Source organism: Thermobia domestica, chromosome 2, assembly GCF_964235325.1.
Source record: "Thermobia domestica chromosome 2, izTheDome1.hap1.1, whole genome shotgun sequence".
NCBI lineage: Eukaryota > Metazoa > Arthropoda > Insecta > Zygentoma > Lepismatidae > Thermobia > Thermobia domestica.
The window spans coordinates 318,044,262-318,069,377 of NC_137455.1; the positions used below are offsets into that span (position 1 = coordinate 318,044,262).

Consider the following 25,116-nt stretch of genomic DNA (forward strand, 5'->3'; position numbering starts at 1 on the left):
ATCTATAGATATGCTTCAATATATTGCGAACATAAAGACGCAAAAGATGTTTTGAAAAAAGACGACGAAGTGGGATGAAGCGACTAACATATTTTGGGGCGATGTGGACAGTCCTGTTAATCATTCCATATATCATTAATCATTAATCATTCCATGGATGCAATATGGACCAAAGAAAATATTTGGATCTATTTCTTGTCCCTCCTACAAACCACAGTCTCGTATAGAAGAAACCTGGGTTCAAGACCTATTGGGAACTCAAATATTGTGCTCTTTCTTGTAAGGTCAGACATCTCAATGGCCCAGAGACGGTACTTTTGACACGATCTCAGATTGTTCTGTTTTTTGCTTCTTAAGCATTTCTACAACACTAGCTTACGTACCTTTACATCATGTACTTGTTCTTCGCTAGCTGTATAATCATTATATAGTAGTTTATATCTTGTTATTTACATTACATCAAGGACATTTCTTCTCACCACTTCACCCCATATACATATTCACTTCAGCCCGACGTGTGAGGTGAAATGAATAATTTACCTTGTATGATTCATTTTTTTCTGTGTACGTTACTTCAGACGCGATATGAATCATATTTGTATTTTTAGAGTGCAGAAGGTTTGTTCTCAGTGGCGTATTTAGGGGGTGGCTTCCGGGCTTAAGGCCTCCCGAAATCTTACTTAGTATAGTAAAGTGAATGAAATATCTTCCAGAATTTTCACATTTCCAGGCAAAGCCCCCCCCGAAAGTTAGCAAAGCCCCTCCCGAAACAAAATCGTAAATACGCCACTGTTTGTCCTATTCATATATAACGGTCAACAAACCGTGCTACCATTTCTGTGTAAGATTTTTTTTACTTTCATACTTACTATGTTCACTTCCCCCCGAATTACTCTACATTTGTTAATACCTTTAGCTTGACACTCTACGGTTTTTAGAATTCGTCCTTATTTACATTAATTAAAATGTTTTCTTCTTTTCTATCTTATCACTAAATAAATCAAGTATCATTTTCTTCTACTGTGAAATTGATTTAAGAGTCTTAGTAGTAGGGTCAACATTTATCACTGTGCCAATTTTTGAGCAAATTATGTGAACTATAGAATGTTGCACATAAATATGTGAACTATAGAAAATTTAAAATGAAATGAAAGTGAAATCTTTGAGTTTTACGTCCCACGCTTATGGTAAAGGAGACTATGATGATGAGTAATGAATGAAATGGTGGAATGAAGAAAGTGGGAGGAAACGGGAGAACCCCGAGAAAACCCACGCATACGGTGTTTGTCCACCACAAAGTTCACTTGGGGGGAGCTGGGATCGAACCCGGTACCAAAAGTACCAGAGGTGAACGCTCTACCACTGAGTCACCGAGCCCATATATAAAATTTAAGAAAATACTACAATGTAATATATGTTGTGTATAATAAAACCACTAAAATGTGTGGCTTTATTTAAATATTCCCTGAGACAACCACAGAAAGGCACTAGGGTTTGTTCAAGTCTCAAAATATGTTTTCATCTTTGTTTCGCTCTTACCACAGCAAAGTGTGAAATCTAATATAGACTATTTGATACAAAATTTATGAACCATTGAGAAAATAAATAATAAATAGGATGAACTGATATCAAAATATTATATTTAGACTATCATAATAGACACAAATAGACGTTCTAAATGCATAATTACAATAATACAATATTCAGGTTTAATAAAGTTTGGAAGAAAATTCAGAGGAATATCTTTCTTTTTTGTTGACTTTATTTCTTTCTTTTGTTTTGTAATCATTCTCTCTCATATACTTTTCTTCTTTATCTTGTTTCTCCGATCTTTTTATGTGCTCACTTTGCTATGAGGCACATAAGTTTGATTCCCATTGAAGAAAATAGTTAAAATGCAGTTTCGCACCTTGTATGTTTTTAGCTAAATAAATTGATATGTTTAATAAAATAATTAAATAAAGTAGATTGTTTTAACATAAGTTCGAACAAAATACTCTGTTAGTAACATTATAAGATCAAATTTAATTATTATTCTGTCAGCTCCAGAGTTTAGGAATTAAAACCGCTCTTACCTATAAGTAACAAGACCCCAGTTTTCCATAGCTCCAGCTGAGAAGTCCGGGATAGCAGCTATATCCATTTTTGGCATTGTATAACTAACATTTAAATAATTTTCATAAAGTTCAATAAACTTTGGAGCTACTTCTAAACCAAAATCTCCGTATTGAACTATGTCTTCTCGGCCCCAAAGTCCGTAGTTTCCGCTTTTAGCACTCTTGAAATCTGATACCACAAATGCAACAAGGTAGGTTGACATTATTGGTGTTTCTTCAAAGTGGTCTAGTTCATATCCATCATATGAAGATCTATAAACATATATTAGCTATTAAGAACAATAAAACGATAAAAAATTAGTAATTTCTAATAGATACTTTGTCACAGTGAAGAAGTAATATTGGGATAATAGAGTATTGTAGTCAAACCAACATATTATGTTTTAGTTTGTGCTATTTTCAAAAGTCTTGCGTAAGTATTCTTGGAGTTTATGATGTAACTAAATCAAGTTCTCATTTTATGGTTTAACTGTTTGATATAAATGGATTGATGATTTGAAGAACGAACCTGAGTCAATTTTGTGTAGTTTTAGGATATTAAAGAAATACTACTTAGATAATCGATTCAAATGTACTATAGATTTGCTTCCTCCTCATAGGAAGACAGATCTAAAAGGGCTTTATAAAATGACAGAATTCTTAAATTTAAATGCCTGTTTGAATGAGAATATATTTTTAGCTTGTGCAGATGACAAACTTGAGAACATACATTATAACACAACAATTTTCGTGATTATTCTTGTAAATACTATTACACGTCTTGTTTATACTTTACGCTTTTGCCACATAAGTGTGTTTCATTGAATTTTGTTTGCTTCGTGAGCCCTATGATAAATATGATGTGTTAACGTGATTTCACCCGATTACAATTGTAGTGACTTATTTTTCTTTCTCGAAGTCCTTCTAAGTAACTCCAGTTCACTTTCTCATTGTGAATAAACACGATCATGTATTATGAGTAATGATATAAAATATTGTGAATTGTCCTTTATTTAACCGACATATTAACAAATTATCTTTCTAGAAATTATATTTGAAGAGACAAATGTAGTTATGGACCACTATTTCCATGGCTCCTCATGTTTGAAATAAGGCGTGTTAAAACATTTTTTCCCACTGGTTTGGACAGTCCCAGACCCAAAACTATACACTTCTTCCCAAAACTATATGAGTTGTTTTCATTTTGATGTAAGTAGTCACCTCATTGTCTGTCAGTATTGATCATTTACACTCTATCTCTATATACAATTTATATTAAATAGCGAGAAATTACTACTGAAACAAATGAAAGGCAATTCACTAACCCTGAAATCGATCTAACCCCTTCTAAAGTTGAGATACTCGAATTCCATGTAAAGTTTTAAATTTCCTCATTAAAGCAAAATAATACATTAAGACTGAAATTCGATTGTTAAAGTAAAAAAAAAAGAAAAAGAAAAAGAAAAAGAAAAAGAAAAAAGAAAAAGATCACATTTGTTTAAGATTCGAAATGTATGCAATACATATGAGGAATTCTTGTTTCCAACTTTCTTCCTGAAACATGTGAAAGATTAGTTTTCCAGTCCATTATAAGGACAAAGAATACATTGTAATGGAATAGTGGAAACCAAATTTATAATGATTTCACATTCAATCCAAATATCAAGGAAAATTAACAAATTTCCATTTTGAAAAAGACTTCCAGTCATTATAATAATATCACTCGATCATTTCTGGTATTTGGAATTCAAAAATTCCGACTAAATCTGACATATGAAGTTTGATATGCGAATTTTCTTATTTCAAAATTCTATGTATATCACGAACCAAGTCAAAAGAGGAATAGGAAAAATGATTCATTCCAAATGAAGTCTTAGTGGATGCTTGTAATTATATTATTTACAAATCAAAAATAAATTTTAGTTACTAATTTGTGCATTGAATAAAGGAAATAACTCAGAATCGTATTTGTTTTCCTTTTCTAGTTTGAGGAATAGCTTCAATTCAAATGATACTTACAGAGATTCTGTATACTCCAGTGGCATATTTGATATTGCTGTGTAGTTAGCCGGACGACCCATAGCTATTTTGAATTTCGCCTTAAAAGAAGGTTCATCAAAACTAGGAAAGGCTCTGCGTGCTCCTGTTTGCTCAAATTGTGTTGTTGCTAAGTATCTGCGAAAGAGTGGTACATGGATTGAGAAGAAAAAGTTGGCTCTTATTTTGTATTTTGACACTATTACACATTGACACTAAAATGTACAACATTATTAATTTATCTTTGTGCATTTAAATCAGGCATTAGTGTGGTATAAACGTGAACATAACACAAGATGTTTCCAAGGTACTGAGTGAAGAGAAAAGTTTGGTTTATAATCTTGACATTCTATAGAAAAATGTAACATCTTTATTCTATTATATACTTATCTGAAGAGCAATGTTTGGTTAAATGGTTAACATCCGCTAAGAAATGATCACCTTTTTTTATTGCAGACTTATGAAATGTTTAAGCTCGGTGTTATGTGGTTAACATAGCTAGAAAAAATTAACAGCTGTGGATATATTTCAACTACTTATCATTCGATGAGAGCTCAATCTGATTAAAAAAAGAACGTCATTGGATTTCTGATTTGAGTTGGCCTCTGGTGGACGGAGGTCACACCGTGGGATACAGTAACTTTGAGTATACTCCAAGTGGGAGATAAGCTTGTTTTATAAGGCTCGGATGCCAACGATGCGATGCTGGTAGTGTCCTACTTGTTAGGGAAGTTCCGTTGAAAAGTAGGTATAGGTACTAGATATTCAGAAGCACTAAGGATCTGTATCGAAGACTACGGTCGATGAAGCTAGGTCAACTTAACTCACTACATTATTTTAGAAGATGTTTAATGTATCATGGCCAATCAGAAAGAAGAATCATTACAGACGTGCAGTAGTAGACAAGTCTTATTAAGTTAGATTACATACCTATCCCCAAACGGCAGAAGGCACGAAATGAGTTTGAGACTTCAGATATTACATGTCCATCACGACCACACGGGTATCCGTTAGCACAAATACATTGTGCACTCTACTGTTCGGTTATCACTACGTCTGAATCTTTTCTGCATATTCATCCAAAATATACATTCCCTACAGATTAACCAGTTCTACAATACAGGAAACTGATTTGTCCGAAAATGATCACGAGCATCCCGTTATGTAACGCATATTCGCCTATTTAAATTATGATTCGACAGCATCGATTCTTCGAGACAATTTCGCTGTTTTTTTGACGTTTTTCTTTTTGACCTAGCAATTTGTGAAATAAATTTAAATTTGCATTGCAATTTATTGATTCTGCATTTCATTTATGGCAGGAATAGAAATGGAAGATATTTATTTTCTTGTTTCATGTGTAGATGAAACTGAAATAAGCAATTTTTGTATATAATAGACATGTGTGATAACGAAAAGCCACAAACAAGAAAAATAGTCCTTTTTTTTAAAAAAAAAAAAAAAAAAACTTTGCCACTCTACGGATTACAAAAGATTGTATCTAGTTTTGAATGTGTCCGCTTGGAGCTTTTATTAAATACTGAATGCCGTTAGGAAACTAAGAATTGGTATTACGCAACCCACCTCGTATTTTTTTACGAAGAAACACAATAAATAAATTTCACACAAATGTTAATTATCTAACTCATATTCTAGCCAAATTTTGCCAGATCAAGCTGGTTTTCCTAGTTTTTAAAAGTTGTAAAGGGAATGCAACTTTTTGCAACTTTGTTCGCCATTTCAGTAAAAAAAAAAAAAAAAAAAAAAAAAAAAAAAAAAAGTAAAAAGGATATTACTGCTTCAACGTTATGGAACAGTACGGTGAAATCAATAAGCAAATGTCATCTATAAACTCCTTGCCTCAGAGCTTGTAACAGCTGATAGACAGGAAAACGAGTACCGGTGCTGCTTGAGTCCTTCCTTTTATTTTCCGAATTATCTATTTTCCGAAATGTAATCTGAGGGCTTACATTTCTAAAGGACATTCAGGTGCTTTATTTCCATAAGGTACAAAGTGGTGGCCTCTCTGTCACAATTGAATCTTTGAGTTCGAAAACTAGTCATCTCCATCGAAACTTATTTGAGAGGAGGGACAAACAAAACTAAATTAGTCAGTATGCATCTGACATATAGGGTTGTTTTCATTTCTGGACCGTAGAACATGGCAGTTTCTACTGTCGAAAAATGAAAAAAACCCTATATATAAGGTGCATACTGACTAATTAGTTTTGTTTGTCACTCCTCTCAAATTAGTTTCGATGGGAATGACTGGTTTTCGAACTCAACGATTCAATTCTACTGCCAGTCTCCAAACAATGTGTCCATAATAGATTCGTATATTTGAGAACCAAAGAAGCAGTTGAGGTGGAAGCAGGGTTTTCGAGGAAATAGTCTAACAACGTGAGATTAAACGAGCACCCTTCCATCATTAAAAGAAAAAAAAAAACTATATTATGGTGTTTTCTTGTAAAAATAACCCACTTCGGTAATGCAGTACCATGAATGTATTGCGATTTGCGATGCAACTTTTCGTTTGCATAGGAACTCTATGATTTGATGTAGCAAACTTTGATGCCATAGCACTTTAAAAGTGTTGATATTTATGTATATATACACACAAGATTTCGGCTAGCTCGGGACTTCGGCACTAAATTCTCCTCATTTGCTAGAACTACGACTTCGTATCACTAATAAACTAAGCGTCCCTCTAATCTCAAGAGATTTCGAGATATGACCATCTTATTTTAATTATTGTAGCCGCACTGTCTTTTTTGATCCCATCTTCCTTTTTTCCTTAGAGGAGAATGTCAAAGTACGTTGAAATACGTCTTTTATTATTTTAAATTTTGAATTTCAAACTAAAACTCAAAATATCAAATTTTATGCCTGTATCCTTAAAGGATTTCGAGATATGAGCTTCCTGTTATAATGATATTGTAATCCTACCAGTCTTTTTCCCTCCTTTCTTCTTTCCTTCTAGGAAAAAAAATATCAATAGCAGCGAAACATATGTCTAATTATTTTAAATGGGAAATTCATGTATTAAATATTATCTCTACCCTTCAGAGATTCAGAGATATGATATTTTACCATAATGATTTCTACCTGCCTGTGGAATTTTCCCTCTTCTCTGTGGAATTTCCAAAAATCCTTTATTTGTTGTATCTTACATCACAAATCTTAAAATCCTATACACTGTCAAAATTTCAAGTTTCTAGTTTAGGCAACTTGGTCTGGAGTCTGGACGTTGATCAGCCAGTCAGGTCTTGTATCTATATCTATCTATCTATCTATCTATCTATCTATCTATCTATCTATCTATCTATCTATCTATCTATCTATCTATCTATCTATCTATGTCTAGAGTAATTTATAGATACCTAATTTAAAGGCATCTATTAGATTTTGTAATATTGCTATAGATACAGTCTTGCTTAGAAAAGTTTGGTCACCTAACTTGCTTACAAAGGCCATATTCCTGCAATCATACACAATAAAATGCTAACACATTAGCCCAAAATAAAAATCTCAATTGACAAAAAAAAAAAAAAAAAAAAAAAAATCCACACTTATTTCATTTGATTTCAACTGTGAGTAAGAATACAGAATATTTCAGAGGGAGATGGGTGGCCAGGATTTTTTGAACTAGACAACGTTAATAGTTATTACGTAAGGAGGAAAAGACTTTACTTTCATAAAACAGATTATGTACTGATATTTCTACTTTAATACCCTCTAAACACTTTAAGCGATTATGTCTGCAAGATATGCCGTAAGAATGTTACTATTTTATTCTAATATAACATAATTGTTTAAGCTCAACTTGAGAGATTATTGAGCTTCATTAATTGTTAAATAACATAATTATTTTATATATCATCATTATATGCATTCTGCCATTATTGGCAGGTAACTTGACGCAACTGCCGCAACAGTCTTCAAGTACGATTTCTCTGACTTGATGTTCATTAATTGTAGTCTTCTTCGTGCTCTCCCTCTTTTCTGCCGCTATACACTCTAAAACACCCCTCATGATACAGTACCTTCTCAGACAATGTCCAAATAGTTTGCAGTTCTCTTCTTAATAGTATCTAGAATTATTCTTTTTTCTCCTACCATTTATCACACTTTCTCATTCGTTTCCCTCTCGACCCAGCTAATTTTTTCCATTCATCCTCACATCTATATAGTCTTGTTTTTTGTGAGGAACAAGAAATGCAGTGAATATATATATATATATATATATATATATATATATATATATATATATATATATATATATATATATATATAATTATTATTATTATTATCTTACCTTCTTTCTCCATTGATCAGATAGCTGCTTAAGTAAAAACCACTAAGATCAGAGTGAACCAATGTTCCTTCAAAATTAATGTTGATTACATAATTTTGCTCTTGAGTCAGTGCACTTCCTAAATGAATAATAAAGAATTGAAACTCTTCCTTATACTCAAAGGTTTCAATACTTATCTCGGATCCATCTTCTACGCTAAGTACGTTCACCGAACTTTCGTTAATTATTAAGTCATCAATATGAAGAGTTATGTTGTTTACTCCTTCTTCTGTCGGTGTTACATAAATCGAGACATCACCAACAAAGGAGAAGTCATCAAAGAAAGGAACCAGCGTCAGATTGTAGTAATACGGTAGTAATTCTTTTGTTAAACGAACGCCTGTAGGATCCTTGAGAATCTTCGGCAATTTACCAACTCCATTGTAACGTTGAGGTCTTATCAAAGCATTACATGATGCACCAAGTAGAAGAAATAAGAAAAGAAAATTCAAATCTGAAAAAAAAGTAATAATAAGTGCAATAGGAATGAAAGACAATATTATTTGGATACATCGTATTTTAATTACATAAGGTGTTTAAACCGTAATGCATAAAATCTGTAGTTTAAAATGACGTGTTCAATGCAGAGCGAAATCAAGTTTACTTTTCGTTATTTGTACATATTTAATCTCTATCTCAATTTTATTTCAGACCTTAAAACATTCTTGTCCAGACTTTGGAAATATTTCTTATAATGTAAAAGAAAGTGGTAACTTTTCCATTTATTTAAGCATACCGCATAACTTCATATCAATCTATCTATCTCTACTTCAATATTCTTTCAGAACTTAAAACATTTTTGGTTCCACATATTGTAAATAATTCTTACAATGTAAAAGAAAGGTGTAACTTTTAAATATATTTAGGAGTAATGCATAGCTTTATCTCAATTTATCTATCTGTATCTCAATCTTCTTTTAGAGCTCATGTTGTTTGGATTCCACGTTAATCAGTAGGTCCACGTCTCATATAGCTTCGCTTCTGAACGGGACGTTAAACCCAAAATCAACTCAACTCAACTTCTTTCAGAACTTATATATTTGTGTCCAGATATTGTAAATAATTCTTATAATGTAACACAAAGTGGTAACTTTTCCATTTATTTAAGCGTACTCATAACTTTATCTCAATCTATCTATCTCCTTACCAATCTTCTTTCAGAACTTAAAAGATTCGTATCAGATAAATAATTCTTATAATATAAAAGAAAGTGGTAACTTTTCCATGTATTTAACCCTACCGTTTGCCCATTCAGACGTCGATTGGTTGGGTGGTGGATTGAGTAGGAGTTTAGTATCCTGTTCAACGTCGAAGCAATTTAAGACGTGACCTACATCTTAACGTGGAATCTGAACCAGATAAGCTCCCACCAGGAATCGATCCCTGTTCTCCCGCGTCGAAGGTGAGCGCTCTACCTATTACGAGGGAAATCCCCACGGTCATGACGTAAGCTTCGTGATTTTTGCTAGTGTTGTTCACGAAATGAAATTTCGGTCTCTCGTCTCGTGAAGTACCATGAAAATTCAATTTCGTTTTCAAAATGGTTTAACCAGTGGCGGCGGTTGGACGTTAAAAGTGGGGGGGCAAGACATGATCTGAATATTTGCATATAAATGTTAGTTTTCCTGCTTGTTTCTAATATTTTGTTTGACAAAAGGTTGTATAACTAATAGGATACTATCTTTTTCAGTTAAAATACCGTATATAACATTTCATATTTTATTAAGTAAATCGACAAGAGCAACGCCAGTAGGTATGCAACCTTTGTACTCTTAAACAAGGAAAGTGTAAGAAGAGATTTGATTCCTTGCTCATGAACATCTTAAAATTCTGTCTGAAAAACTGTGTGATCAGATTATTGAATAACAAATTTGCAAAACAAATAAATAGAAAGGATAATATTAATCATAGTAATAAATAATGATTAGGGGCACGAGTTTTTCGCACTAAGAATTTGAAAATTTCGCGTTTCGTTTTTCTCGCGTTTTGTCGCATTTCCAAATAACTTCTGCATTTTTTTAGCTCTTGAGAAAAAGATATTCCCCGACATTTTTATAATTGTTCCTTCTATTCATAGATCCAGAGCCGTAGCTAGAGATTTCGGCGCCCGGGGCGAAGTAGAATTCGGTGCCCCTACACTCATCTTACCAATCATTATATATATATATATATATAAGAAAAGCAGCTTTTGTTGTTATGCTACGCTGAATTTTTATAAATCTTCTTGGAAAGACCATTGCAACAACTAAAAACGATCATTATGTATCCTTTTTCAAATAAGAGCTGTTTTCAAGAGTCTTATTTTGGGCTTTTTGTTAAGATTGACAAAACTACAAATTCACTAGGAGAACAGTTCAGGAAAATTACTACTATTTACAACGTTTAATACTATCGATAAGAAATTAAATTTCAATACATTAAAAACTATGTGTTTCTAAATTGTTTGAAATGGGTGACAGTATTAATTTCCAATAATAATTGTAAACATTTTAATTTTATTCTGTATGTGACCACATCAATAGCATTTTAATTTCGATCTTTTTACGGTAAAAAATATTTTGTGAAATGTAATGGTAATTCAGAAGGAGCCTTCTTTGTGAATTTCTAAAAATTGATCGATGGAGGTGAAGAATATGTTCAATGTTTGTACTTAAAATCCAAAATATACTTTGGCTACTACATATGTCAGAAATTATAGTAATTACTTAATTTCTTAATGAATGAAAGTTCCGAATTTAAGCTACTTATTATTAATTAACATATTAAAATACACTAACACGTACTTATATTAAGAGTGTGCGTATTTATGTTTCGTATGTATGTAGATAGATAAAAACATGACACAACTAGATACGTATGCACAAAATAATATGCTGGCAATACAAAAAATTGATGAAAAAATGTTCCCAATAAATTCCTTCAAACTGGAAGAATTTCATATGTTAATGGAATTTAAAAATAAATCATTGGCAGTGTTTAGTATCTAAAAAAGTTGACCTTCTTTGGGCTAAGTTCTGATCCCTTAAGTCCCTATTCTACAACTGCTTGAAGTTCGAAAATGTTATTGTTCCCCTCGTTTATCTTTATTTTTAATATTATCGCACAAACAGCAGCTTGACTGTGTCTCTTCACTCTTGTCACTTTCATACCTTCATTCTCACCGTCGCACAGTGGGGCCGAACCAGGCAATTCTTAGCAAAAACTCGAAGAATGAAGTAAAAGATTGACTCGATATAATTTGTTATAATGAAGCCTTGATAGTGTACACGTAAGATAGTGTGCAGGAAAATAAGTGATAGCAACTTACAATGAACTCATGGGACGTGTAAATTTGGTTATCCGCTGAAGCCGGAGAGAAGATTGGAATGACAGAAGATAGGAAATTGATTTTGAATGCGACTATTCCTACATTGCGTGTAGATATTCAGTGGTTGGTAAACATTGTGACACGACCGACATGTATGTATCGTTTTGTATATTTAGAATATTGATGTGATGTGTAGTCAATAATCATATTAGCAATGATGCTAATATCATTATCATATCCTTATGATAATCCCCTACTTAATATCATATTTGGAAAATGCTGTGGTACTGAAAGCATATAAACTATGGTCAAACGATAGAATGGCATTTTACTAGAAAACATGGCATAATATGTCTGTGATTTTTTAATATGCCGTAACAGAAACATTGTTCTTACTGTATGCAAAGAGAAAACCAGCACATATTTGCACGTTTGGAAAATATAGCACATGAAAATGTTTGAGAAAAACCGCATTCTGGATGCAATGCTGCTTTTGAATTGAGCTGGGATGAATGTGAGAACAAGTGTTAGGTTATTAGACATACACGCAGTGACAAAGTTGAATATAGGTCGATTCTGGGAATTTTGCCCCCGGACCCATCATGTTACCAACATCTAGTCATACTTTTCTGTCATTCACCAACAGAACTAAACTCTAGTCAAACATATTTGATTAATGGTGGCGACATTTTGAAACGCCAATGCTAAACAATCTATGGACCATAAGATAGAACCATATTAAAATGGTGTTGATCAATTCAGTATTGTGTTTTTTGTGATGCGTGCACAGAAGTGACATTGGAATCAACTGTAATGAGACTCCGCTCGCTCCAGCTCAGAGTGTTCCAATCAAGCTCTGAAATGATGCAATATATGCACGATGCAATATATGAAACAACCTGAACAGGTTACTGATGCTTGTAAATCATAATATGTTTAATATATCTGATAATATATTCATATCGAGAACTTGTGATGAGATACTTTTTATGTATTGAAGCGTCCTTGCATCTTCATTGTCATAACGAATCCTCCACAACTTTGAACTAATTTTGAGAAGCAAGAACTTTCCTTCAATTTTATTACTCTTCAGTTGTAAAATGAGTAAGTACACTTTTTCCTTTCATACATAAGAATATAAGCCAATCGTAAATTGCCAAATCAAAGCATATTGCCCACGCGTTTCTTTATGCCAATCATATAATCTGTTATATAATTTAGGCGCGAATATAAGGAATATTTCCTTTTATGATGTAAAACTCTATGTTTTTGATTAAATAATGTCGAAATAACATTATTGTAGCCACTGCATACGCCGAACTAATTGATTTAAACTTTCCGCTTCATATTGAGAATTCTTATTTTTGCCAAGAATTCAGTGCTTTGGCCCCACTGTGAGTCGTGATTAATTCGATTGGGTAGAAAAACATTTTGAAGTCTGCAAATTCATCACTGTCAAAACGCCGAACACGACTTTGCTCGTTTCTGATTTTGAAAATGCTCATGCGTACACTATAAGTCATTACTCGGCATCTTGTATACCACATGTCATTAAGAAATCATGTATAATAAATCTTCAAGTAATAAATAAAAACTTGTTGTGACTTATTTAAACTCTTGCATTGCGAGCGAAGCGAGCAAGAAAATTTTTAAGAAATCTATGTATTTCATTGATAACCTACAGCAATATTTATATAATAGGGCGCCAATACTTTCTGGGGGCGACTCGTCTTTTACTCATGTTTAACACCACTTTTTCTTTTTGCTTGCTCGTGCGGCGCCCCTTGCTGTCAGCGCCCGGGGCGGGCGCCCCGCTGGCTCCCCCTTAGCTACGGCACTGCATAGATCACTACAAAAATAAACCATTAATAACCTAAAAACAAAATACACTGAATATTGCACTTGACATTGTAAATTTCACTTATAGGAAATTATATTTTTTTAAAAATCAAATGAAAGAAAATCACTAACTAAACTTACTATGAGTAGGAAAGTTTTGCTGACTTCTGAAAACACATGAGCACAAGTTACATTTAAGCATTAAACATAAGCATGTTACACATTTTCCTCCTTCATTGTTGTACGTTTGTCACTTATCACCAGTCCATAGTTGGGGAAAGAAAACTCTCACAATTGGCATTGCTTGTTGGAAACCACATATGTAAGTGCGTTTACAACAAACTTCAAACAATCATCACTTCAGGACTTTTGTCCATTCAAAATATTCATTACACTGTACTTTCCAGACGAATCACTTGTGAAGAGTTCATAGGGTACTTTGTAAAACTCCAAATGCGGTACTTCATAATCAGATGCTTTCATTTTCCTAAATGAAGGCCAAGCTTTTTTTAAAAAACTTTCTTAACGTAACAATGTCTGGTTCACTGCCACATGCAATTACAGAAGGATCAAATAGCTTTCCCAAAGCATCATTTACTTCTATAGTTTTGGAGTCATCTCTTTGCGAAGAAAGCTTCAAGGATGATCTTTATGCACATTTTTTAAAAGTCACATTCAACACCAACCCCTTTCCACTTCGTAACAAACGTAAGTGTGCTTTAGTTTTTCCACCAAAGAGGTCCTGCAACATGTTCTCTATCCGAATTACCCAAAATGCACCGTTCATGCCACGTTCTACCGTTCCGACAGCGGAAAACTGGCGTTTCCAAATTAATGAAAACGTATATTTAAAATTTCGCATTATATCGCGAACTGTTAGAAATTTCGTACAAAACTGCCAATTTCGCGTTATATCGCGCAACAGAAAACAACGAAAATACACATAGAATATCACAAAACGTCAGGAAACTGAAAATTACTTAATTCTGACGCATTTCATTTTGTCGCGCAATGCGAAAAACTCTTGCCTCTAATAATGATGTTTGTTTTGCAAAAATCATATTGAAATGGAGATTAATGAACAACTTAATTTTTAATTCCACACATGCTATTAAACGTAGAAAATGAAAGACAGTAAATACTACAAGCATATGCTACGACATTTAAAGAAATATTTGCTTTTGCAACTTCCCGAAACATGTTCGTTGCCATTAGGTGCAGTTTTAATTTTCTTGGAGCACATCAAAACACAACAATACTTAGAATCACTCCATACTCCAGTTATACAAAATAACACTAAAACCTAGAATTATGTTGAATTCACTAAATTTAATTGTATATACACTCGTACACGTCTAACACACCACTTCATTCATACATTACACTACAAAACAATGGAAAAGGTAGAAGTTGTTTCTTATTACGCTTTCCCCCCCTTTATTTAGAAAGAAAAGACATTTTAGGAACTGTCAATTTTTGTGCAATTAAAAAATAACTTGTGAAAGAATTTTTTCTTTTGCGAAATGCTCTCTGAATTAGTTTCAAAGCGGCTGACTAATATATCGAGCCCTTGTAAGAAGTGAAAGTATGCTGAAATTGTGCTCCAATAGGTTAATTTTGGGATTATTTTCTGTGGCAATTAAAACGCAATTCCTGTAGTTTTCTTTACTCCACGGGAAGACAACCAATACCTACTCAAGGAACGGCAAATATATGGCACCATTTTTTCTATGAACCAGTAATACATACAAAAATTTTACATTTCTAAATGAAACTATATTTATTAATGGGTTACTTCAAAAAAGTGGGGGGGGGGCAACTGCCCCCATTTGCCCCCCTAATCGCCGCTCATGGGCTTAACTATTTCTATGGAACGAAGTCGTCTTGTCTCGTTCCTTCAGCAACACTATTTTCTGCACACAATAACGCACGTGCATTAGTTTTCAATATTATGGCGCTCGTCAATTTCAATATTATTCGTCGTAATTTCAATTAAAGGATCTTAGTTGTAGCTTTTCTACTATCGTGTAGGTTGTGTATAGGTTAAATATCCTAATCATCTATTGCGTAATTGCTGCACATGAAATTTTCACCAATATTTTTTCAAGCGTTTAAGTCAACAGGTTTCATTATATCTATTTGTTAAGGGCGACATTTGGACCGCAAATTCCACAAAAGGTGTAACGGCTTTTTCAGTCTAGTCATTTTGAGTGAGGTTTTTCTTCGAGTTTTCTTATTCATACCAGTCAAATGTCGGAATGATACTTAACATACGGGTTCCAGTCAGCTTCTTTCTTTCCCATTCCTTTCTTCTTTCGTTACTAACTGATTCCATGCCCCGTTGAATTAATGTGGTGATAGATAATCATGGTGCGTGGACACTATTAGGTTTAAAATTATAACTAGGTTTTTATGTTCATTGAAATGTGGTTTGTCCAAGACTAATATTAATTTGATGATAGGAAGTGTTCACGAGCAGGAGGAAAAAATACGTTTTAAGCATTTGGAATTGCGAAGGCAGAATGAAATATTTTATCTTATTCTTTTCTAATTTCTATTTCTATTCTATTTTAATCTGTCTAATATATTCTCTCTAATATAACTAAAATAGAGCTTGTTTTCCTGTGTGTCTGTTTGTCTGTCTGTGTGCGGCCTGGGGACGAGATGAGTGGATGTCTTGGTCACGGTTATCTCGGTCCAGGCCCCAGCCCAAGACGAAGCATCATTTTTAAAATTCGAACCAGGAGGGTCTCAGGGGGAGGGCATTTACCGGGACTTGTAAAGGTAGTAGAAAATGACCAATATTAGTGTCAAAGTCATAGTTTTTGCAGTCGATGAGATCACTAGTGAAACTTGGATTGTGTTGACTTCCAAATTCACCCAATTGGGCTGTGGGCCGGGGATAACCGGGGATACCAAGACATGTACAAATAATCCAAAATGACCGATATCAGTGTCAAGTCCATAGTTTTCGCGGTCCCTAAGATCAATGGTGACACTTCCATTAGCAATGACTTTCAAATTAAGCTACTATTGTATGCGGGGCGAGGGTTACCTGCGGAGGGTTACTGAGACATAAAAATAATCCTAATGACCGATATTAGTGTTAAATCCATAGTTTTCGCTGCCACTGAGATGAATGGTGAAAAATCCCACAGTTGTTGACTTCCAAATACATCCCCCATGCGAAGAATGGTGATTTCAGCTAGTTCAGTAAATGTAATTCTATCGGAATTAGGGAAACATTCTGAACACTCAACTTTAAGGCGTAGATAAGTGGATATTTCATTTCGTTATAGTTTTTTTAACGGTTCTCTTCTTTGTGAAATATATCTTTCTTTCTTAATTTTTATATATGAGAAATAACATTTCCATTTACTCTTCTATAGAAATTAGAAAATGTACCTTCTATTCAGAACAGTTTGAGGTTTTCAAACACTTACACCCCGGCTATTTGAAGCGATCGCAAAGCGTATTTATTGCTCATGCGTGTGCTTGAAATACGCTGACCATTATTTAAATCTGGGCGGCTAAACATGAACGCGAAAGCAATAAAATCGCTGAAAAAACCTCGGCTCGAATTGGTGCAGGTCGGAACAATAGACCGCTTGCTGTTTAAAAGATTTCAAAAGGAAGGACAGAAAGGAAAGACGTGTTGCCAGGCAAGGGGATTGTAGCAAGAAACAGCTGCTTGGAAGACGCTTTGTGCAGAGAATGCAACTCTGCTATTATAAAGTATGTGTGTGTATAACAAAAGAAAATTCACAAAAATAGAAGGAAATTCCGAAAAATAGCTAATCACAAAAGAATCTATGTAACACGGTGATTTCTCGTGATACACTTGATTGACAGTTAGCTGGTGCCATGGTAATCTATAAGCAAAATATTTGGCATTAGGCAAAAGATGAAACAACGAAATAACTTGAATTTGAGCCCCTATCTCCGAAGCTCGAACTCCACCCCCAAACAGATAACCACAAGTGTAATCACAAAGAGAAATTTTCAGTTGTGTTTGGAAACGTGTCTTGTGTACATCTCAATCATGGTTAGTGTGTTTAACACAGAGGCGTTTATAATCGAAATACAAAAAAGGCCATGCCTATATGATTTAAGAGATCCGAACTACATGAATCGTGATTTAAAACTAAAAATGTGGAGAGAAGTGGCTGGGATATTTGTTCCAGACTGGGAGGGAATGGAACGGAATTCTCAGAATGAAGAAGGTAAGAATATTCTTATTTTATGATTTCATTTAATACTGTTAAGTAGAGCTACATCGAGCCAAATTGTATGTTCACTATGAATAATAATAATAATAATAATAATAATAATAATAATAATAATAATAATAATAATAATAATAATAATAATAATAATAAATACTTTGTTACAGTTGTGCCAACTTCCAATATACCTAATATATACCAAACCTTAAGGCCCAACACCCCGAAAGGGCCAGGGCCGTCTATGCGGCATTTTATGGGGTGGATATGTTAGATGATGGAACAATTTCCCTTAGATGGTCTAAGCCATAGATGTGTGCACAAGAGAAAGGCGGAAAATGCCACCTCTAATAGTTTGGTACTTAGGTATATCGAAAATATTTTAAACAGCAAAGACCATAATTTTAAATTGGGATTCAATAGATCTTATTCTCTTTCCAGTCTTTGAAATGACCGAAAAACTACGTTGCCAAATTATTTCGAAATTTAGTTTTGTAAAACAAACACATAATGTTTCAGTTTCCAGACATTTCTTTCCATGCAACTTAGAAATATCCCTGGGAAAGATATGTAATTTTATTCTATTTATTTATTTTAACTGCAACTGCTCGTGTTTTATCAACTTTGTTCTGAAACTGAAAATAAGGTGCTAAAATTGGTAGAGAGTAGGATTTTCAGAATTAGCCTAATTCAGGAGAAGAAAAAAAATTAAAAGATTAAACCAGAGAATTGGTTAAAAATATCATGATGTAAATTTTATACTTGGTGGCTTGGAATTTAGCGGTCCTTTCAGCACCGAAGCTATACAAGATGTGAACCTACAGTTTAAGGTGGAATCTAAACAACCTTTAGGCGCTGAAACTTTTCAATGATCTCCCACAGGATTCGAATCCGGAACCCCATTCTCCAAAGGCACATGCATAGCTAGTAAAGTATAAAGTAGTGTAAATGTTGGAATTTATTGATTGGGGTCTAATATTTGTTTTCGATACAGAGGATATCTTAGAAAAAAAATGCCTTTTGCTCCGTCTCTTTCGACTATATCAGCAAGGCTACATCAGACGTGAACTACAGTTCAACGTGGGACCCTAACCACATAACCTCCTGCCTAGAATCGAATCCAGGTCTACCACGCCAAAGACACGTACGCTTACCGCTTAGTCACGAAGGATCTCCATATATTGATAGAAACGAGACCGAGACTAATACGATGTTTTTCGACTCGAGACGAGACCGAGAGTGTATTGAGTTTCATCTCGTCTCTATACCATTCCTAACATACATACACATCCTTTTTATACAGATGCACAGATTAATATGGATGTAGAAATAAATTGAAAAGCAACAATCTAACACCAACTGATTTTTTTTTCCAAGTTTGATTAAGATAAAGTAAGCTGTTTTGGTCGTTTACTTTGTCTGTACTTAGTTTCCTCTGCGTCTTTTTTTCTTTACATAAGAAGAAACTGCAGCTAACACCAGTACTTCTTCGATAACCTTCATATCTTCTCATAAGAAACCAACTGAAGCAGTTCATTCTCATTCTACACTTCTGGCGCGGGAAATGAAAGAAAAGACCTGGAAACCCTGACTGGCTCATATGATTTACACTCTGGTGAAACTAAAATTACCGTGTAGCCACCTAGGCCGCGTTCACTGTGGGGGGTAACGCTTTCTCGAATAGCCTAGTACTTAATGTCAAGAAGTAGATAGACTATTTTATTTTGTTCTTCCCATGAAATAAACATATGTTCTTCTTTCTTTCTTTCTTTCTTTCTTCATGGTAGACCTCAAGACTCCTATCTAGGCAATCGCCAGTAGTTTGCCTGAAGGCATAACGTCCTGTAGCAAACAAGTGGTTTCGACACGTGTAGGGATGCACGCGAGACGAGACGATACGAGAAATGGAAAAGTCTCGTCTCGTCTCGCAGCCTCAAATGTTGGTCTCGTCTCGCGTCTCGTCTCGTCTCGCAAATGTGAAGTCTCGTCTCGCGTCTCGCATAAAATTTTGAGTCTCGTCTCGCGTCTCGCGCGAGACTTTCTCGCATGGTCTCGCAGTCTCGCATATATTCTGGATTAAAATTTTGCAATGTTTTATTCTATGGCTGTTAATGAATGATGATGTGATATTCTGTCCGAAGGCAGATATTTGACCTAAAAGTCCCTTGGCAAGGTGAATCCATGGTGGTTTGCCATTGCTTTCCATGGGATGAATGTTCATAACATCCTAAGGAGACGGAACCTAGAGTTCAACATGGTATCCGAACTTGTGTCCACTCCGCTCCAAATTAAAAGAAAAGTTGTTCTGGAATTTGATTGCTGGACCATTAATTTTCGCATAGCATAATTTACAGCAAAACCAGCATAAATTGTTTGCTGGATCCAACATTGTTTTCCAGCTTAGAGTTCTCCAGCAATATTTTCCAGTATGCCATGCGGGCATATTTTTGCCCCGAAAAATAAAAGTCGCCAATGTAATTAGGATATAAAGAATATAACGTTTCCGTATATGTTTTTCTGAACTCATTGAACCAAACCCGGATCCTTTTACTATATCTATATGTATATTTTTAAAGTTAGCTAGCTATGGTGTAGCTAGCACCCATTGCGAGGGCTACAACCTCTATTTGGGAAAGAGATTTAACATTATTATGGCGAAAAAAAATGAATTTCTGTTGGGTAAAGATACATTTATTAACTTTATTAAACGTCCATAAATTTTATTTATTTATTTTTGTTGTACGTGAGGAGGTCCTGTTAGTAACAAGCGGGTTTACTGTGCATGATATGAAGGTAAGATATGGGCCGGTACGTGTGATGTGCTGAGGATACTGATGATGTTATAGTCCGGATGATTTGGAAGTACTGTATATTTATATAATGCGTAAAGCAGTGAGAGAGGTGTAGACGTGTAGTGATGGCTGTGAATGTAGGGAGCGTTGCTGTAAACGGTTTCAAAAAAAAAAAAAAAAAGCGTGTTCGCTGTCATACCGTTGAGTTATATATTTAATACGAAGAGCTTCAATATGATAAAGAAGGTGAGGAAATGTGATACGGTCGTACAATTCACGAGTTGGACTTGGTAATTTAATGCGGTAGGCTAGGCGGAGAGCATGTAGTTTCATTATTAACAGCTTTTCGTAATGTTTTGCGCTTGCTGATACCCATGAGGTAAAACCATATGTAAGAACGGGACGAAGGAAGACCTTACAGGTGTTGATGAGCGTAGAAGAATGGAGACCCCACGTTGTACCTATGAGACATTTAAGTAAATTTAATCTATTTTTGGCTTTGCTTACAACGGTAGAGAGGTGTGGACGCCATGTAAGATGATCATCAAATGTTATACCCAAGTATTTCACTGTCTTTGAGTGCTGTATGGCAGTATCATTGACGGTAAGGGCAAGACGAGCTGTGTTTCGATGAACTCGTGATCGACGTTTTGGTGAAATAAAAACTATGGCCTGAGTATTGGTAGCGTTTATTGTTAAGCTTCACGTACGACACCAATAGCTAAAGCGACGGATAGCTTCATTCATCGCATTGTTTATTTGAGAGATAGTTTTCGTTAACGCCAGGAAAGCCGTGTCATCGGCGTACTGAAAAGTATAAATGTTTTGCGGTAAGGACGGCATGTCAGCGACATAAAGCAGATACAGCAGTGCGGACAAGGCAGAGCCTTGCGGAACGCCGCTATGAAGAAAAACAGGATAAGAGACACTTTCATTGATGTAGATGTAAGCCAGGCGGTTTGAAAGAAAATTATAGATGAAGCGGATGTACGTGATAGGAAGACGGAAAGACAGAAGCTTGAATAAAAGTCCCAGGTGCCATACTTTATCAAATGCCTTTTCGAGATCGAATAAAACTAAGCAGGCAGGCTTGGAAGAATTGTAATGATTAGTGATCATGTTGGTGAGGCAAAGTAACTGATCGTTAATACTATATCCTGGTCGGAAATCAGCTTGATGTAAAGGTAGCAAATTTTTCGCTGTTAAGTGAGTGTGAAGTCTTTTGACAAGGATGAGTCCCAATATTTTGCTGAAAGTCGGAGTTAATTGTATGGGCCTGTAAGATGATACGGAATTTAGTGGTTTGTGTGGCTTAGCAAACATGAGTGTTTTGGAAGTCTTCCACTGAGGGGGAAGATAACCTGTGCGGAGAATAAACGTAAATATAGTTGCTAAAAGGTGTAGTAAGGCGAGAGGCGCTTCTTTGACATGACGGTAAGTGATTGAGTCCAGACCAGGGGCAGTATTGCGTTTGCGAGCCGTGACGGAGTTGATATCTGTTACAGTGATAGGCGTAGCAAGAGGATGGTCGGGTAAAACATGAGACGTGCTGGGTTGAAGTTCTGGTGAATTTATGTTAAAGGTATGTGTGGGATGCCTGCGAGGAATGGCTGCTTCAGACGGCGTGAAAATAGATTGTAGATAGGTTGCGAAGGCGTCTGATTTTTCTTTATCTGTCTGAAGAGGATTTTCATTTTCTAGGAGAGGATAGGTAGTGTGGGTCTTGCGACCAGTAAGCATGTTGAAACGGTTCCAGTATCTGGATGGGTGTGCATCGTCTCGCAAATTATTACAAGCTGTTATCCATTGGCGGAGTTTATATGCTTTAACATAATTGTGAACTGTGCGTTGAAATTGACGATGTAAATGCAATGACTCTAGATTTCCTGTACGTTTGTAATCTCTGTAGAATGCTCATGAACGTCTGATAAGTGGTAAATAATGGGGTGGGAGCGTTGGGTGATAACTATGGGATGTACTAGTCGGTATAAAACGGCTGGTAGCATCATGGAGTGCTGTAGTTATTCTATCCAAAGAATTATGAAGATCTTCCTCCGTTTCTGATAGAGTTGAGTTTGCAAAAATGCTACTAAGGTAATTTCGATATCCTGGCCAATCGGCTTTGTCGAAGCGCAATGTGGTAATCTATATGTAAATTTCTTCGTCTTTATTTAACCGGATTTCAACCTTGTCTTTGCCTGCTTCTAGTCCGAGGAATGCTCTAACGTCACAATATCCACAATTGACACGGATTGTTCCCTTAGAATAGATTTTAACTTTCTTTTCAGAACTTTAAACTCTCTAGCATTAAATTTGTGGAAGCAGCAGAGAAAATATAAAAATACGTTACTTGTGTAGGAGAACAGTGCTGCCATCTATTGTCGCCTATCTCCCTTTACACCAGCCACCAAGGAATAACATTACTTGTGTGAACGGACTTGTGGTATACTAATATACTAACCTAAATAACTGATATACAACATAATTATGTTATATACTAATAACAATTATATCAATGGCTCGCCGCGGGGAATAGTGATAATTAATTTTCAACATTTTAGACACTGTCAAGTATGCTATGCACTTACCTTAGTTTCCTTCTTCTGAGGGAAATATATTGTTATATTCTCCTTCCTGCAGCTACTCTCCTGATCTTTGTCGCTGTCGCGGCAGAGAATCGCGTACTCTTTCTTGTGAATATTTTGCAAGTGTTTCTTCAGCCCCGTTGTATTACGAGAATGCATTTTCAATTCTATCTTCTTAGGCTTACATAATTTATTAATAGCCAACTCAGCATTCATCGCAATTTCAAAGTAATCCTGGAACTTACTTTTACGCGCTGCTGTTTCGGATGGATCAAGACTCGAACTTGCAGAAACAATACCTGAATCCGTTTCACTTTCAACTGGGTCCCCATTTGGCTCTTCTAAAATATCATCGCCACTATCAACATTTACACGTGTTGGTCGTTTCCTTGAAGGGTGATTTTCCATTATAAAGATGTTTTTATACCACCAAAAGCGCTTGTAGATAACAAAAGAACTCCTCATAACACAATACGACCCAATTCTTTTGGTTCGTTCGCGCTTATAGCAATGTTGCATTATCGCATTTTATCAACTTTCGCTTTCAACTTATATAGTGTTGCCATATCTAGAAAATAAAATTACTGACACATATAGGGCCATTCCTACCATCTCCCATCAAACCTATAGGGCCATCCTACCAAACTAGTGTTTGAATTAAACTTCCGAACTATAGAGCGTCCCACCCTTAGATTGCAGTACAGGAGTAAATGGCAATGCTTTTCCTTATGCCCATTGTTGCCAAACTTAGCCCGAATTTTAGAAATAGTTTCTTTTACTAGGTATGAATAAATTATTGTAGAACATTGTATTCTCTATCAAATAATCTGTTTTTCTCATATCAAGAAGAATTTTCAAGTATTGAAATAAATTGAAATAGTGAAATCATGCTAATGGCAAATTCTAACGTCGCGTTAAATATATCACGTCATAAGTTCGGAACTGTAAGAGATACAACGTTGAAACTTATATAGCTATTAACACCATATTTGGTGCGAATGTTGGAAAAGTTTGCATTTAAAAAAAACTTCTTGAATTTAAAAATAAAAAATAAAATGTAAGAGAAAGTGCATATACTATTGCAATGCAATATCTAAAACGTTGACTAGTGAGAAACTTTTTTATTTTTCAGGTTAGATGGGGGTGCAAAGAGAGAAAAATATTGAGGAAAGATTGAAATTATTTTTAAAACAATTCGCAGGTCGATATCTTTCTTTATTTAGGTTTTATGACTTTTAGTGTTAAGCATCAACTTTCCAAAGCGCGCGCATCTGATCAGAAGAAAAGCAGTGATAAATCTTGCCGATGCTATTTTCCTTATAATGTTTGTTTTAAAGTTACTGATATAGAGTATTATGCTATACCGATGAGTGTTTACTGTTGATGCTATGCAAGTACGAATCTACTGATTAACGGAAGCATATTCGCAAAATCGAATTCTGGACCTCACCTACGATAAACATTGCATCAACTCCACTCAATCTTACGTTCCACTACTTACTTCGCTCGTTTTCCTTGAGTGGCACGCACGCACACACACACAGACACACACACACACACACACACACACACACACACACACACATATATATATATATATATATATATATATATATATATATATAAAAGAGAACGTACAAATCCTTTGTTCCCTCATCACGCTAATACGGCTGAACCAATTTCTTTTATTTTTGGGGGGTTATTAGGATTTGGACCCTAGATGGTTTTTATCATATCACTTTAATTTTTAATTACCAGTGTCTTGAGATAATTGACCATTCAAGTGTCCATAACGTACAAATCCTTTGTTAGCTCATCATAGCTAAATCTAACCGTATTTATATGCAACCCGCATGACCGTGTTACTCGGCGGGTTAACATAA

General features: G+C 34.9%; 1 protein-coding gene across 1 annotated transcript in view; it reads right to left on the reverse strand.

Moving 5' to 3' along the window:
• The window catches only part of LOC145678644 (membrane alanyl aminopeptidase-like), an 88,843-nt gene that overhangs the window by 48,735 nt on the left and 14,992 nt on the right, over positions 1-25,116 (reverse strand). The window contains exons 2-4 of the mRNA XM_081749010.1: positions 8,449-8,941; positions 4,116-4,271; positions 2,076-2,369 (exon numbers count right to left, since the gene is read on the reverse strand). Of these exons, the coding sequence (XP_081605136.1) occupies positions 2,076-2,369; positions 4,116-4,271; positions 8,449-8,941 (943 nt within the window). The remainder of the gene's footprint in view (positions 1-2,075; positions 2,370-4,115; positions 4,272-8,448; positions 8,942-25,116) is intronic.